Source organism: Nicotiana attenuata, unplaced genomic scaffold (genome assembly GCF_001879085.1).
Source record: "Nicotiana attenuata strain UT unplaced genomic scaffold, NIATTr2, whole genome shotgun sequence".
Classification (NCBI taxonomy): Eukaryota; Viridiplantae; Streptophyta; class Magnoliopsida; order Solanales; family Solanaceae; genus Nicotiana; species Nicotiana attenuata.
In genome coordinates this window covers 8,713-25,738 of record NW_017674023.1, presented here as the reverse complement: position 1 = coordinate 25,738, position 17,026 = coordinate 8,713, and the positions used below count along the sequence as shown (strand labels likewise).

Below are 17,026 nucleotides of genomic sequence, written 5' to 3'. Positions count from 1 at the left end.
TGCGGACCGCACAAAAGTGAGTGCGGCCGCACAACCAAGAGTGCGGACCGTAAAATTTTGACTGCGGCCGCACAGCCCCAGGATCAGACTACTGGGGTCTCTGATGTTTCGTTAGTGCGGACTGCACAAAAATGAGTGCGGCCGCACAAGCCCACTACGGACCGCACAATTTCGATTGCGGCCGCACAATTCATGCACACAATTTTCATAACTCATAGGGCTGCGGACCGCACAAATGTGTGTGCGGCCGCATAATTCAAATTTCATGGGCACTGTATTAGGAATTATGCGATTATGTTCTCAAATCGACATGGTTTTAGCAGTAAAACATCATTAGTTACTTACCCAGACCCCAATTAACGTTCAAGATTCTGTCCACGCGATTCTAAGCAAAATCAACTAAACATTGACATTTTTGGTCATGGAAATAACCTGAAATCAAAGAACAAAACAAAACAAAAGATAAGAATCTATAGATGAAATTAACATACCTGTAATGAAGATGCAGGTGAGAATCTAGAAGATGAAATGCTTGAAATATGGAGCTACTGGGGTGCACTGTAGTTGCTTAGGGCGTTGGGAGTTCAACGTTCGTAAAGTGTAAAAAGAAGGGAAAGGCTCTATTTATATTATTACCCTTCGGGTCCATAGTTTTACCTGAGTGCAGCCGCATAATTTTGATGCGGTCCGCACTCCTTACCTGACCTTCTGAAGACTTGCTGCGGACCGCACAAAAATGAGTGCGGCCACAGTATCAGTGCGGACCGCACAAAAGTGTGTGCGGCCGCAATTTGTTAAGTATTTTTGACAGGCCAACTTCAGAGACCATTCACTTTGACACTTAGCCAAATTTTTCATGCACAGTCCCTGCAGTGTACACCCATTCCTGCATACACTTCAAAACTGGTTAGCATAAAACAAAGCCTATCTAATCTAAAGAAGAAAAATAAAAGAAAGAAAAAGACACATGGGTTGCCTCCCAATAAGCGCCTGATTTAACGTCGCGGCACGATGAAGATTACCAATCACTTGAAATGAAGAACCGCCACAATGTGGCTATCATCAACCTTGCCAAGATAATGTTTAACCCGATGCCCATTGACTCTAAAAACCTCTTCATTCTTATTTTTCAAATCTAGAGCACCAAAGGGAGTCACATTCACTACTTCAAAAGGGGCCACTCCATTTAGATTTCAACTTGCCCATAAACATCCTTAACTGGGAATTGAACAATAGCACAAGATCACCTTCTTTAAACTCCTTGTTGTGGATGTACTTGTCATGGAGGTACTTCATCTTCTCCTTGTAAAGGGGCGAACTTGTGTAGGCATGATACCGAAATTCATCAAGCTTATTAAAATGTGCCACTCTTAGATTTGCAGCGACATCCTACTCAAGGTTCAACTTCTTCAAAGCCCACATGGCCTTATGTTCAAGTTCTACCGGAAGATGACACGCCTTCCCAAACACCAATCGATATGGAGACATCCCAATCGGCGTCGTGTAGGTCTTCCTATAAGCCCAAAGAGCATCATCAAGTTTTCTTGACCAATCCGTTCGGTTGGCATTCACGGTCTTTGACAAAATACTCTTGATCTCCCAGTTGGAGACTTCAACCTGTCCGCTTTCTTGAGGATGGTAGGGGGTGGAGACTTTATGAGTGACACCATACTTGGTGAGTAAGGTATCAAAAGCCCGGTTGCAAAAATACGAACCCCCATCACTAATAATGGCCCTTGGAGTACCAAACCTTGTGAAGATGTTCTTTTTCAAGAATGCCACCATACTTCTAGCTTCGTTGTTGGGTAAAGCCACGACTTCAACCCATTTTGACACATAGTCCACAGCTACCAAAATATAAGTGTTCCCATAAGAGCTCACGAACGGTCCCATGAAATTAATACCCCAAACATCAAACATATCAATCTCTAAAATGGTGGTAAGGGGAATCTCATTCTTCTTAGAAATCCGACCGGCCCTTTGGCACTCATCACAACGCTTGACAAGCTCACTAGCGTCCTTGTAGAGGGTAGGCCAATAGAATCCACAAGTCAAAACCTTTGTAGCTGTTCTAGCACCACCATGATGACCAACATACGGTGAAGAGTGGCAACCCTCAAGAATCCCGTTCTTCTTCTGGAACACATCGCCGGATCACACCATCGGTACATATCCAAAAAAGATACGGCTCATCCCAATAACAATCCAAGCAATCCCGTTTGAGCTTCTTCCTTTGGTTTGAAGAGAACTCATTTGGTACAATGCCGCTCACAAGATAATTGGATAGATCGGTGAACCATGGCATGCCAGTTATTGAAATGGCTAACAATTGCTCGTCGTGGAAGGAATCATTGATCTCATGGCCATCATTTGGCCTCCCCTCCTACTCCAATCTGGACAAGTGGTCAAGCACTTGATTTTCACTACCCTTTTCGTCTTGAATCTCTAGATCAAACTCTTGCAATAGTAGCACCCACCGCATCAGCCTTGCCTTAGAATCTTTCTTGCTCACAAATATCAAAGCACCGCATGGTCGATGTGGACAATCACCTTAGTACCTATCAAATACGGCCGAAACTTCACCATGGCAAAAACAATAACAAGTAGCTCCTTTTTGGTCACTGTGTAGTTAACTTGGGCATCATTCATGGTCTTGCTAGCATAGTAGACCGAATAGAAGATTTGTTGATTCTTTGCCCTAACACCGCTCCAACCGCAACATCACTAGCATCACACATGAGCTCAAAAGGCAAGCTCCAATCCGGTGGTGATAATATGAGTAGTAGTCAACTTGAACTTAAGCAACTCGAATGCCTTCATACAATCTTCATTGAAATGGAACTTGGCATCCTTCTCCAAAAGTTTGCACAATGGGTTCACCACCTTGGAAAAGTCCTTGATGAATCGGCGATAAAAACCCGCATGACCCAAGAAGCTCCTCACTCCCTTCACGTATGCAGGAGGAGGGAGTTTGGAGATCACCTCAATTTTAGCTTGATCGAACTCAATACCATGTTTTGAAATTTTATGGCCGAGGACAATGCCTTCCTCGACCATGAAGTGACACTTCCCACAATTCAACACCAAATTTGTCTCCTCATATCTAGCCAATAACCTATCCAAATTATTCAAACTGTTTTTAAACTAATTCCCAGCCACAGAATTATCCATAAAGACCTCAAGAATATCCTCCACCATGTCGGTGAAAATAGCCATCACACACCTTTGAAAAGTCGTCGGTGCATTACACAATCCAAAAGGCATCCTTGAAAATGCGAAAGTACCATAAGGACATGTGAAAGTGGTCTTCTCTTGGTCCTCGGGAGCAATAATAATTTGATTGTAGCCGGAGTATCCATCAAGGAAGCAATAAAAAGCACGCCCGGCCAACCTATCAAGCATTTGGTCAAGAAATTAAAGCGGTAAATGATCTTTCCGATTGACTTTGTTGAGTTTCCTATAGTCCATGCACACTCTCCACCCGATAACGGTTCTTGTTGGGATCAATTAATTCTTTTCATTTGTTACCACAGTCATGCCCCCTTTATTTGGGACACATTGCATCGGAGAGGTCCACGAGCTATGGGAAATGGGGTAAACAACCCCGACATCCAACCACTTGATTATCTCCTTCTTTACCACCTCTTGTATTGCTTCATTAAATCTCCTTTGATTTTCCACGGAGGGTTTGGAACCCTCCTCCAAAATAATCTTGTGCATGCAAAAGGCGGGACTTATGCCCTGGATATCTGCCAAAGTCCATCCGATTGCTCTTTTCCTCCTTTGTAGCACCGCCTAATGTGGACTCTACCTGCATGTCAGTTAAGCGAGAAGAAAGGATAACAGGTAAAGTAGAAGAAGGGCCATGTAATTCATACCTAAGATGCGTGGGCAATGGCTTTAACTCCAAGGTAGGAGGCTCCTCAATTGAGGGCTTTGTTGGAGGACTCTTCTGGTTTTCAAGATCCAAAGATAGCTTTCGAGGCTCATAAGTGTACGAACCGATGCCTTGCAATGCATTTACACACTCCACATAGCCATCACTCTCTTTATCATCATCAAGGTTGAGCAAAACGACTTCCAATTTGTCTTCAACGATCATTGTGGCACTAGCATCATCAACAATCACATCCATCACCAAATCCACGAACGAACAAACTTCATTACTATTCAGTTGCCTTATTGATTTTCACACATGGAAGATAACCTTTTCTTCACTCACCCGAAAAGCGAGCTTCCGGATTCCACATCAACAAGAGCCTTCCCCATAGCAAGGAAAGGTCTACTCAAAATGATAGGCACCTCATAGTCCACTTCACAATCAAGGATCACAAAGTTCGCTTGGAGGATAAACTTGTCAGCTCGAACCAATACATCATTAATAAAACCCAAAGGCCTCTTCATTGTTCGATCCACCATTTGCAACCTCATGGATGTGGTTCTTGGTTGCCCGGTTCCCAAAGTTTGAACAGCGAATAGGGGATCAAGTTGATACTTTCCCCGAGATCACATAATACTTTGGCAAAATCAGCGCTCCCAATGGTGCAAGGGATTGTGAAAGCGCCCGGATCTTCCAACTTTGGAGCCATTGAGTGCACAATAGCACTCACTTGATGAGTCATCTTGATGGTCTCACAATTCATTGATCTTTTCTCGGTTACCAAATCCTTCATTAATTTCGTATATCCGGGCATTTGTACCAATGCCTCAACCAACGACACATTAATTGACAAACTCTTCATCATACCAATAAACTTTTTGAATTGGTTTTTACTATTTTTCTTTGCAAGCCTTTGAGGGTATGGAGAAGGAGGCCTTGGCGTTGGTGCCTTAGCCTTGGGCACTACCGGTTTCGGCATGTCAATCACATGTTCCCTAGACGGGTTCACCTCTTCTTGCGTCTCCTCCACACTTTCATTTATATCAATTCTCACTTTTTCATTAGTTTGAACCACATTGCTTGGGATTTCATCCTCTTGAACCACAACATCTTCATCCACAATCCTTTTTTGATTTGAGGTGGTTACATCTACACCTTTTCCACTTCTATTAGTCATGGCCATAGGATGTCTTGTATTATTCCCACCTTTCGGGTTCACCACCGTATCACTAGGTAGTGCCCCCTTAGGACGAGTGTTCAACGCTTGTGAGATTTGGCCTAATTGAACCTCCAAATTCCGAATAAAAGTGTTGTACGAGGCTAATTGAGAATCGGAGTCGGCATTCTTCTCCATCATCTGTTTAAACATGTTTTCAATTCTACCCATCTCATTGGAAGAAGAGCTCGGGCCTTGAGAAGGAGATGGAGGTGGATTGCTCGGTTGTTGGAACATCGGGAGCCTTTGAAAACCCGACCCCCGATTGTTGTTGTTGTTCCACCCTCCTTGGTTATTTCCTCCCCAATTGCTTTGATTGTTGCCACCCCAATTGCCTTGATTAGGATTGCAACCACTCCAACTGCCTTGGTGGTTTTGGTTGTTCCAATTACCTTGGTTCCCTTGTGACCTCCATTGTTGTTGATTTTGTCCTTGAGCATTCTTTCTTTGACCTTGATAATTATTGACATATTGAACTTCTTCTTCTTGCTCATTGAACGAATCACCTTGATCATAACCACTATCATCTTGCATAAATTATTTCGGACGGTTTTGCATTTGTTGACCTTGTTGTCGTCTTTTGTTTACCATCATATTCACACCTTCCATTGCATGCACTTGTTTCGGCCTTTGAACTTGTTGAAGCTGAGATTTGGCCAATTGGTTCGTGGTAGTTTTCAACTCGGCAATAGCTTGCCCATGATCATGTAGCTCCTTGTGTAGGTGAATAACATTAGGGTCACCTTGCAGAACATTGGCTCTACTTTTCCATGCCGAAGAGGTATCCGCCATCTCATCAAGAATTTCACAAGCTTCGGCATAAGGCATGTTGATGAAGTTCTCCCCGGCGAGTTGGTTAACCACACATTAGTTGTGTTGACCCCCCTGTAAAAGGTCTGTTGGATCATGGCCTCAGTCATATCATTGTTCGGGCACTCTTTAACCATGGTACGATATCTTTCCCAATCTCGTGCGATGGCTCATTGGGTTCTTGCTTGATAGCAAGAATGTCATCCCAAAGCGTCTCCATATGTCCCAGAGAGAAGAATTTGGAAATGAACTTCTCTGCCAGCTCATCCCAAGTGTGGATGGAATGGTTGGGCAACCTTTCTAACCAACCTAGTGCCTTTCCCTGTAGAGAAAAGGTTAATAGCCTCAACCTCATCGCGTCCTCAGAGACATTTATTTGCTTGCTCCCCCAATAAGTATCGACGAACCCTTTGAGATACTTGTAGGCATTTTGATTTGGAGCCCCGGTGAAGAATCCTCGTTGCTCAAATAGTGTAAGCATCACGTTGGTGATTTGGAAATTGCTCGCCCTAGTCCGGGGTGGAACTATAGCACTTGCATAACCCTCGTTTGGTAATTATCGGTGGGCTGCCGCTCTTGGTGGAGGTGGGGGAGGGGCAGGCACATTATCGTGAGACGGCCGGCCTCGTCTATTAGCTTGAGGTTCAAGAGGAACCTCATCCATTTGATCATCGTCCACTTCCTCCCCCAATGGCGCATTTCCGATGGGCTCGTTGTTGAGAGCCATTTTCGTACCTAAAATCAATTCAAACACAAAATTAGTGACTCGGAAGGAAAGAAAGACAAAACACACAAAAACCTAGATATATAGCTAAATCCGTTTAACTCCCTGGCAATGGCGCCAAAAATTGATGTCGCCCAAACTCACACACGAGTCGGGGCCGAATCCTCAGGGAGTCAGAAATGGGATTAGGTATACACCTAGTGTAATTGTATAATGTGCCTCAATTTGCACTTCCACATTCTTGTTGGTGGTTTCTATTTTTACTTTAGCTATTGATTGCAAGTAATAAACTAGAAGATAATGTTTTAGTTGTTTTTCAAATGATAAAAAGGATCTAGGGTCGTGACTTCCACCTAGGTGGCTACCTAACGGGTTGTAAACTATAGGACAAGTTTGATTAATTGGGGTCGTAATATAGCAATCACACGCAATTGCTCACTCTATACCTCTCGGTAGTTTGAGTGATTTTGCCCAATTTAGCTTTCTCAAGCCCAAATGGGTATTGCACAAATCAAGTGATATATGCTCAAGTCGGGTCTTACTATCTCTAGATTTGACCCTTTAATTGGGGCTATCAATTTTTTGAGTTCACCCCAACTCCTTGTTAGCCAAGTTTTCCTAAACTTAGTCTCTCTTTCTCAAGTAAAGACTAGGTCAAATAGGCATGAATCAGTGTTTGCAACCATTAATTCTAATATTCAAGCATAAACAAGGCTAAATATCACTAACCTAATCACAAACAAGCCTTAAAATTAAATACCCATTAAGTACCCACACTAGGGTTGGGCCACAACCCTAGATAAAGATTTAGGTACTCATGAAAAATAACGAAATACAAGAAGAAATTAAGATAGAATGCATAATAATTGATTGGATAAAAGAAATCTAATATTTTGAAGTTAATCTAGTACAAAATTACTCAAAAAGGTATAGAAAACGGCTTAGGTGCACCTCTGCAAACTAAACTTAACCTAAAAATGACAAAAAGTTCTATTTATACTAAGCTGAAAATATCTGACAAAAATGCCCCTGCGAAGGTTGTGCGGCCGCATAATTCTGGTGCGGTCTGCACAATGGGCTTCTGCGGCCGCACAATTATCGTGCGATCCGCATTCTTGGGAATTTGGTCTTGGAACTTCAAGGCTTTTGCGGTTCGCATGAAAATGAGTGCGGCCGCACAAATGTGATGCGGTCCGCACTCTCTGCTTTTGGACTTGAAACAGCTCTCTGATTCTTCAAACCTGTGGACCGCATAATAATGACTGAGGCCTCACTTTACCTCCTACAGCCGCACAATTTTGGTGCGGTCCGCATTCCTTTAGCTGGCCCAAACATTACTCTGTAAATCTCCTCTCCGCGGCCGTACTGCTGGCCTTTTTGCCCTGTTTTGGTTCTTGTTCACTTTTGACTCTTATGAGTTTATTTTGACTTCTTTGGCTCGTCTTTCAATATTCCTGCAAGTAAGCACATTTCGTTAGTTTCCGAGAATACCTTTAAGCATTTTTGAGCCAAATCGCAAGTAAAAGAGAGAAAATAAGCGGTCAAAATTCCTACTTATCACCGGCTTCATGATGAAGCAAGTAAAGCACTTGCTTTAGGCCCCCAAATTTTGGGCCCCCCATTTTTTTAGCAATAATAGATTTATAGGTTTTTTTAAAAAAAAAAATATTGAGTACTTTTAGTAAAAAATAAAAATAAAAACTTACATATCAAAGAAAAGATAATTTTGTAAATTTGTGAATAAACCATCAATATTAGAATTACTATTATGGGATGTATAAATAGTTATAAATTTTTACACTCTTTCTTATTATTTTAAGTCACTATCTTTCTTTTTTGCTTCTCTAGTAAGATTACATACTTTGTCTTTTATTTCTTTCTTATTTTCTTTCTCCTATGAGTTTAAATCAACAGTTTAAAAAATTTAATGGTAAAATTTGAGATCATTAATGATGAAAATTTAAATAAAAAAAAAATTATCTTAACCTTGAATGTTCCTTAAAATATATCCAATAGTCACTATGATATTGATAATTTATCCTTATTCTAAATTAAAATTGTTAAAAAAAAATAGTACCAATAGAAAATAATACTCTAATCAACATATTCAATTAAATAAAAATATTTTATTATTTTCTAAATGTTTATATTTCTTATAAAACAATATTAACAATTGCCTCAGCGGAAAGAAGTTTAAAAAAAAAAAATTGACATAATCTTACGTAAGATCAAATTTTCTCAAGAAAGAGTAAGTGAGTTGGCTAAATTTTTATTCGAAACAAAGATTATTAGATGAAGTTAAAAAAAATTATTAACAATTTTGTATCTCAAAAAGTTAGAATAATATTTTTTTTTTAATTTAAGGCCTCCAAATAAATTTTAGCTTTAGGCCACTACAGTACTTGAGCCGCCCCTGGTTATATAGTGTGACAAAAATATCTTTATGACTTTACTGTTAACGCGAATAAAATATAACTTTACTATTTTGTAGTAAACAAAACTCAATTACCTTAGTGAGACAAAAAATAATTTTGTAAATTCAGTATTATAATGGATAAAGTTAAGTGATTATACGTGAAATTAACCCTAGATCTTGCATGTTATGCAAATAAAGTGAGTTGCCAAAATGACAACTTAATTGTGCTTTTTTGGGATCGTACTTGCATATTCTGGCATTTTATCTTGATGTATACATAGTTGAGGTGTTTTACGTTGTAAAATTAGTTATGACTTTGCCGCGATAAACAAAAGACGCTAATTTCGCCGGGCAATTCCGGAAACAGGGAAAATAGTGAAACGAGCCGTTATTAAATTCGGATCCAGGTATAGCATAGTGGGCACCGAGAAGCTTGACCCTTTTCGCAGGGTATAGGCAGCTTCACTTCACAACTCTCCGCGACTTTGGTCCGCTGATTTACACGTTAATCACCGGAAGCAAGGGGAAGAAGGAAACAAATTCACAATGGCGAGGAGACGGTTGTTGCTTTTATTAAAGCCTTTCGATGTGTTACCGACAAACCAATCAGATAACATTTTTCATTTCAGAAACCCTAAGGTAATCTCACATAGTTAAAGCAACTTGATATTTACCGTCTTTTCTTTCTCTGTTGTTGCTACATTTGTTAAATACTCGAGAAAAGTCAGCAGGTTTGTGTGTTAACTCGTTCTATATAATGTGTATTTTAAGTGTTTGATAATATGTCAAAGCCAGTTAGTTATATGCTTATTTCTTCATTCAAACTTATGTACCTGCTGGTGGTGATTCCGTAGAGCTCTTCTTTACTATATTCATTCGTAGTAGTTGAGGCAATGGACGCAGCTTGCCTGCTCTTGGTGTTTTGGGTTCAGCGGCGGAGCTAGAGTTGCCAAAGGGTGGTCAATTGAACACCCCTCGCCTATGGATACCTGTCAAATTTTACTTTTTATACATACATATTAAATCTTGAACTCCTTGATGCAACTGAGAGAGGTAGCCTAGTGACGAAGGGTGTTTAAAGTGACTTGAAAAGTTGCATTCGTTTTGGTCTGTTTGACTTTGTTTAATTAAAAATTGGGTAATAAACAAATCCCTAGAAAGTCAAGATTTTCTAAGAAGTCTCAAACGCAAGAAAGCAGAACTAGAAGAACGCCATTTGGTCTTGTTTGAAACTGGTGCTTCTAGTTATTTTATCGATTGCTACTTGCATAATTAATTACGTGTTAAAGCTTGAAACTTTGAAGTATACAAGCAACTGACTGGTAACATCAGGTTCATTATGGTAGTCCATGTCTTGAAATGACCAGGTAATACGTTATTGAATTTAGAATGGCTCTCAACTCTTGAGACTCTTTGACCAATAATAACTAGCAGATGATTTGCATTCCAATCATTTTGAACATGACAGTCTTTTTTACATGTTATTTGACAAATAAGTCCCTAATGACTGGCGTATGTCTCAATTCATAAAGTCTGATGCTTCAGTAGGGTGAGACTTCTTCGCATGAAGTTATTGCAGGTATTAAAATATCTAGACAATAGACGTCTGGTTCATAAGGAGGCTATAAACTTCTGTCAGAATATTTTGAGGAAAAAGCTTGTTGACTGGGAAGCTGTTTATCGTTTTAATCTATCTCGGCCGATCCGTGATGTAGATTTAGTAGTTACAATAGGAGGAGATGGTACATTATTGCAGGCAAGCCATTTTGTGGATAATTCGATTCCTGTTCTAGGCGTAAATTCAGACCCAACTCAAGCAAAAGAGGTTAGCTCATTCTGCAACTTTTAATGGTTTGTGGCTATCAATTTCTTCACAATCCATATTCAGTTCCGCCTACGATGACTTCTATTGCAAGTCACTTTGTCACTTTTTATGTGGTTTAGGTTGAACAATACAGTGAAGAATTTGACGCTTCAAGGAGTACAGGATTTCTTTGTGCGGCAACTGTCAAGAACTTTGAACAAGTGAGATATTGTTACTTATTATTTTAGATTTCTCATAAATATACTAATGACTTTGTATGATTGCCCGTGATTAGTTTAATGTGCTAAAATACTATTGAATATTAACACGTCAGAGTAAATTCAAGTGCATGCTTATTGATATAATTATAAGGTGCTGTGGAGATGGTCGGTTTTCTGGTCATTGTGGTGCCTAAAGTTTGTTTTTAGTTACTCTTGCTATCGCCAGTGAGACTTGACTCTAGTGGCAAAGCAGAGCCCATTACCTTGAGGTGTAGGGTGACTTGTTCTATTTATATTCTTTTCTGTGTGCATGGATGATTTTATGGAACTGTCTGGAATTATATCACGTTCAATTACTTTGTCCTTATTTGGTTTAAGGTTCTCTCATACTGGATCACACTTTTAAAAGAGCAAAAAGTTACTTTTTGTTCTCTACATTCCGATTCTGCGTTGAAGTTTCCAAGAGATCCTGTTCTTTTATGTAATGTTTTGGTACCACTAGCTAAGAAAGCTTACTACCGGTGAAAGATTATTTCTTTGAACTACAGTAGGGGAACTCTTGGGAAGAAACTAAAGATTGAAGTAAACTACTGGCCTTCAAAAACTGTCTACGGATCATCTTTGGACTAAGTATTCACACATTCAGTCATTATGTCAGTAACCTGCAAACCTGGAGCATAGAAAGTTGTTTATTCAGAATACTTCAGAGTAACGTGCATGGGGATCAAAAGCGGAAATAGTTGTTCCAAAACACATGAAAAAGTCTGCTTCAACACAATGATGTTCCTACATATCTTCTAGTTGTATCATGGTCGTGTTTTAGTTTTAGTAGGGGAGTAAGCTGCCAATATTTCTCTTTTTACAGTGACTTGCTTCAGCTTGGGTATTGTTAGTTTCTTCTCATGTGGAGTTAATGTATATAAAAGGGGTGACTCCCAAAACAAATTAATCATTCATGCTCAGAGAAAGCAAACTCACTTTCAGGTAGGAACATAGCTTTTTCATTCTCATGCTGCCACAACTCCTGCTTAACGATTTTTTTTCTCTGTAGGGGATGGGGGGCTTAATTTTTAAAAGCTGCTCAAGGTCTTAACTATTAGTCTTCTGTTGCAGATAATAGATGACATCCTTGAAAATCATGCTACACCTTCTGAAGTCTCAAGGATGTCAGTCACTCTCAACTCAAAGCAACTGTCACCTTACGCACTTAATGATGTTTTGATTGCTCATCCTTGTCCTGCTACAGTTTCCCGATTCTCATTCAGGTAAATGTTTTATTTGCTGTAGCATATGAAGCATACTTCTCATTTATGCCGCTTTGGAAAGGTGCTTAATGATGTTTTCTCTTCATAGAACAAAGAAAGAGGAGCAGTCTTGTTCTTCTCTGGTGCATTGCAGATCAAGTGGACTTAGAGTGTCAACAGCTGCTGGGTCAACAGCTGCAATGCTTTCAGCAGGTGGATTTGCAATGCCAATTTTATCCAAAGATCTCCAGTATATAGTGAGAGAACCCATTGCTCCCGGAGCTTACAATAGCCTGATGCACGGCATTGTGAAGCCTGAGGAGTTGATGGAGATTGCCTGGTATTGCAAAGAAGGGCTGATTTATATTGATGGCTCTCATCTTGTCCACTCTGTTCAACATGGGGATATCATTGAACTCTCTTCCAATGCTCCAACATTGAAAGTTTTTTTGCCATCTCACTTGATATCATGACAATGCATACATACAGAATTGAGTTCTTATAATTGTTTGCATGAAGACAGTTTTGCAGGTTCTCCCGGTTAACTGTTGCAACCTTTTGTGCTAGTGCACAATGCTAGATGTGGTAGTTTTACCCTTTCACAGCTCATCTGCAGGAAAGATGGTTGTACCGTAGGCTTTTGCCCCCTAGAGTTGTTACTCCAGCAAACCCCGTCACTTCTTAATAGAGCACAAAAGAGGAAGAAACTGTGGATCACCCTTCAAAATCATGCAAGAGAGGTAGTTTCAGGTTGAATTATAGCCTGAAGACATTGTCATAGTATGAACATTGAGGCGATAGAGGCGATTCCTCCTTATGGAAGTGTTATGAGGTTTATCTCTCTCACACACACACTAAACCGATAGGAAAAGGGAAGCATCTTCTGGGGTAGTTACATTGGAGCTTGTGTAGTTTGTGGGCTATATCCTTATAGTTGGATTAGTTTTATCTGTAATCTAAAATATGTATTGTTTGTTCAAAAGAGTCAGAGGAAGCTTGAGCACTAGAAATTTGCTCTAATAATTTTCTGGCGTTTGAGGTAAAAAGAGATATAATGCATAGCCGCTGGCATATTTGAAAAACAAGCATTCTGTGTTTGGTTCAGATTTTTCTTGTCTAAACTTATTTAAGTCATTTATCACGTATCGTTTCATATTGTATCATAATGTCGTTTTATAATGTATCATACTGTAGTGACACTTTTCATCGTCACGTAACGATGGATATAACGATACGATACAATAAAATTTAAGTAACAAGCAAAACAAATATTATATTTAAACTAAAATACGATACAATACAATAGGTAACAACCATCCAAACAAGCAGTAAGTTTTTGGAAAAAATAAGTTCAGAAAAAAAGCACCTTCTCAAATGTCAAATGGCGTTGAAGATCTTACTGATGCAACAAAAAATGTTTTTCAGAGAACTAAAAGGAAGATAGCAGTGTAAGAATATCGGTAACATTTTTGTTCGGTCATGCTACTAACTCTTCGTAAGGAAAAAATGAATTCACTGCTTCTGACAATCACACGCGGGCGAGTGAAGGGTCATTAATTTAAAGTAGGATGCTATTGAATAGAATCAGTATAAAGCAACTAGGTATTCAGGTTGGCGCACTAAATTGCATGTCGGCCTCATCAAAGCTATCGCCCTCCACACGCAAAGAATCGAGTCCCTTTAGAAAGGAGAATCAGATATCATATGAGCAAGTTGATACCATTAGCACAATTTGTTAGGATGTAGAGAGTGACAAATGAGACTTCTATACTATGTTTCAGTCGAGAGATTTTAAGTTAATAATATCTCCTTTCCATTATAAACTGTTTCAAAGTTTTTTGGATTATGTTTAATAGGAAAATGGTGATTTCTGATGAATATATAGAAAGAAGAAGACTCATCGTCAATTCAGGAACATATATTTCAATTGACTTTCAAAACAAAATTTCAAAATTAAATTTAACTTTTAAAATTAAAGGAAACCAAAACCTCGACCTGTCAAACCCAAGTCCACAACTTCTTATGTCAAACACGCTCTGTATGGGTCAAAATCTAATCGAAGAGACCTCGCCTGAAATAGGGAAATCAAGAATCAATTAGGCCGAGGTCATGCTTAAGAAGCAACATTGGTGAGTCGAGTAGTGATTGTCGAGGTCGAGCACTCAGATCGGCCAAAACGACTAGTTTAGCAATAAGATATTTCTAAAAAGTATTCGGAGGAATATTCTCTGTATTTGTACTTTCAGTAGGCAAGGGGAATGTCCCATGTAAGTAGGAAGAGAGAGAGAAAGAAGGGGATCCAAGGATCTATCTTGATAAGCTCTCTCTAGAAAAGTTGACTCCCATATAACTACAAACATTATCTTTATACAAGATTCAATTTGATGTGCTGTTCCAAGCTTTCCCACACTAGATCCGATAGTATTTGATGTTCACACGTTTGGCTATCTTATATCATTGTCAAAAAGAGAATCATCCACCTTGTTACACATTTGAGTGAATTATTCTCTTTATTTACTGCTATTGCCATTCATCATATTTATTGCTTGTCTTCATTCCTTCATTTATTCACAAGAATATCATTAAACTATTTTTTTGGCTTTAAATAGCTTTTAATGCGATTTCTAGGTTGTTACTTCCCACCAATCTTGGATCTAGAACTTATTATATTTAACTAGAATTTACCTATTATCATTCACTTAATTAGTTTAACAAAAAGGTTTAAGACTTTTTGGTCAAACAATTTAACGCCATCTGTGGGAATTTTCTAGTTAAAAGTTTTAATTTTTTCTAGATCTAAAAAAAACACACAAAACTCTGCACAATCTCGTATCTCGTTGTTTGCACAGATCTGACATGGCATGCAATGGAGAAGAAAAGAGAAAGGCGATAGCCGATCTCACCGCCAATCTCCTAAACACTATCGACGAAGCTCACTGAGAGGACGCGGAGAACGTGACACCAAGCACCTCACCCAGGCGAAGTGATTCACCCCCTCCTCATGGCAGCGTTACCGATTCTCATGGAAAGGGAGCCTCTACGTCCACTATGGAAGAAGCACCACCAGCGGTAAAAAAGCTACTAGAAGCATGGCTAACGAATACACTAAACAACATACTAGACAAACCCACTCAGAGGGCGAGCAGAGAGAGTGTGCGAGTCAACATCGCCACAACAACCAATGAGCAACACACCCAACCTCCCACGACAGGTACCACTCACCCTGTTAATAATGCAGGTAACGACACCCTCACTGCCATTTTTTGAAAAATGGAAGAGATGGAGAACGAGAACAAAGCACTCCGCGACCAAATGAAGGAGCATCAAGAAAGGTAGATAAGATACCGGGCGCCCCAAAACTCCTACCAAAAAGGAACTCCGGCCGGTACGTGGAACAACATATAGCGACGAGGCCGCACCACATGCTATACCAAAAACTTTTAAAATGCCGCCATATTTGAAAATATATGACGGCACGACGGACCCGGAGGATCAAGTGACCCATTATGTTACTGTAGCGAAAAGCAACGACCTCGCAAAGGAACAAGTTGATGGATTATAATAAGCAGCTGAAGCAATCTCAGTATCAAAATTACATGTAATCTAGACAACTAGTATAAACGGGATTTCACGGGTTACCTCTTGAAGCGTGGACAAAGCTCCTCTATCACGTGAGCCTCCAATTCCACAGCAATTCTATGAAATCTCCATCACCCGCACGATCACGATTTCCGAACGTTCCACGGTCTTCTACTGTGTTACCCAAATAATATCCGGAAATAGCGATTTCGCGTGGGCAAAATTTCCAGGAAAACTTGGCTGAAAATTCCGGCCACCATGTACAACCCCCTCTAGGTGGAAAACCTTATGTATTTATAGCACAAGTTTTAAGGGTTAAAACCCTTTTCCAAAACCTGTTGGATTTTCTTTTCCACCAGAACAAAGATTCCTTTATTTCCTATTATTTAGGCACAATAGGGACCACATAACTTAATTAACAAGGCTCCAATTATGGAATTAATTTCTAATTTTCGAAATTAATATCTACCATAATTAATTACGAATTATTCCACTAAAAATTCGTAATTTCACTCCTTATTCAATTTCGAAATTCATCCATTAAATCTTATTTAACTCCCCATATTAAGATTCAGATACTAATCAATTAAATTAAATTACTGACGATTTAATTTATTGATTATTTCCTTTAGACTTTTGCTTAACTTATTTCATGTGTCGGATACAAAATCCACCGGCCGGGCTTACACATGAAAACTTATAAGCTTTCATAAAGGTGTATCATCAATCTCTAAACCGAGACATGGATTCCATCAACTAACTATTACTTCGCCAATGTACATAATTATTATCCAATTTAGCAGGCATATTGACCCACGAAAGAATCTCCCCTTTTAATAAATTAAAACAATAATAACGTACATGGCTAATAATAATTATATCAGGATTAAGAGTATAAGTACATTTAATGGCTAAAGAGTTTATTTTATTAAGTCAGTATAAAATACTTATCTCTACTTGGTCCGGTCAATACATACAAAATGTACTAGCACAAGAAGTTGGAATTAAATCATTCCCATAATCAAGATAAATTGTATTTAATCTTGTGCTAAAATCATCCATGATGGTTTGTCCAATTCCATCATTAGATTGTGAACTCAAACTTTATACTTATAAGAACCGATGATTTAAT

General features: G+C 39.2%; 1 protein-coding gene across 3 annotated transcripts; it reads left to right on the top strand.

Moving 5' to 3' along the window:
- The first annotated feature begins 9,261 nt into the window (after positions 1-9,261).
- On the top strand, positions 9,262-13,397 carry LOC109217835 (NADH kinase). Of its 3 annotated transcripts, none has more exons than XM_019382116.1 (5): positions 9,262-9,685; positions 10,595-10,871; positions 10,991-11,071; positions 12,185-12,336; positions 12,425-13,397. In XM_019382116.1, the coding sequence occupies exons 1-5, from the start codon at positions 9,633-9,635 to the stop codon at positions 12,786-12,788; spliced, it is 927 nt and encodes a 308-aa protein (XP_019237661.1). In that variant the 5' UTR covers positions 9,262-9,632; the 3' UTR covers positions 12,789-13,397. The 3 variants fall into 3 exon arrangements, with proteins under 3 accessions (XP_019237661.1, XP_019237659.1, XP_019237658.1); XM_019382114.1 differs by having other exon boundaries at positions 9,263-9,685; positions 10,626-10,871; XM_019382113.1 differs by having other exon boundaries at positions 9,263-9,685; positions 10,617-10,871.
- The last annotated feature ends 3,629 nt before the right edge of the window (positions 13,398-17,026 follow it).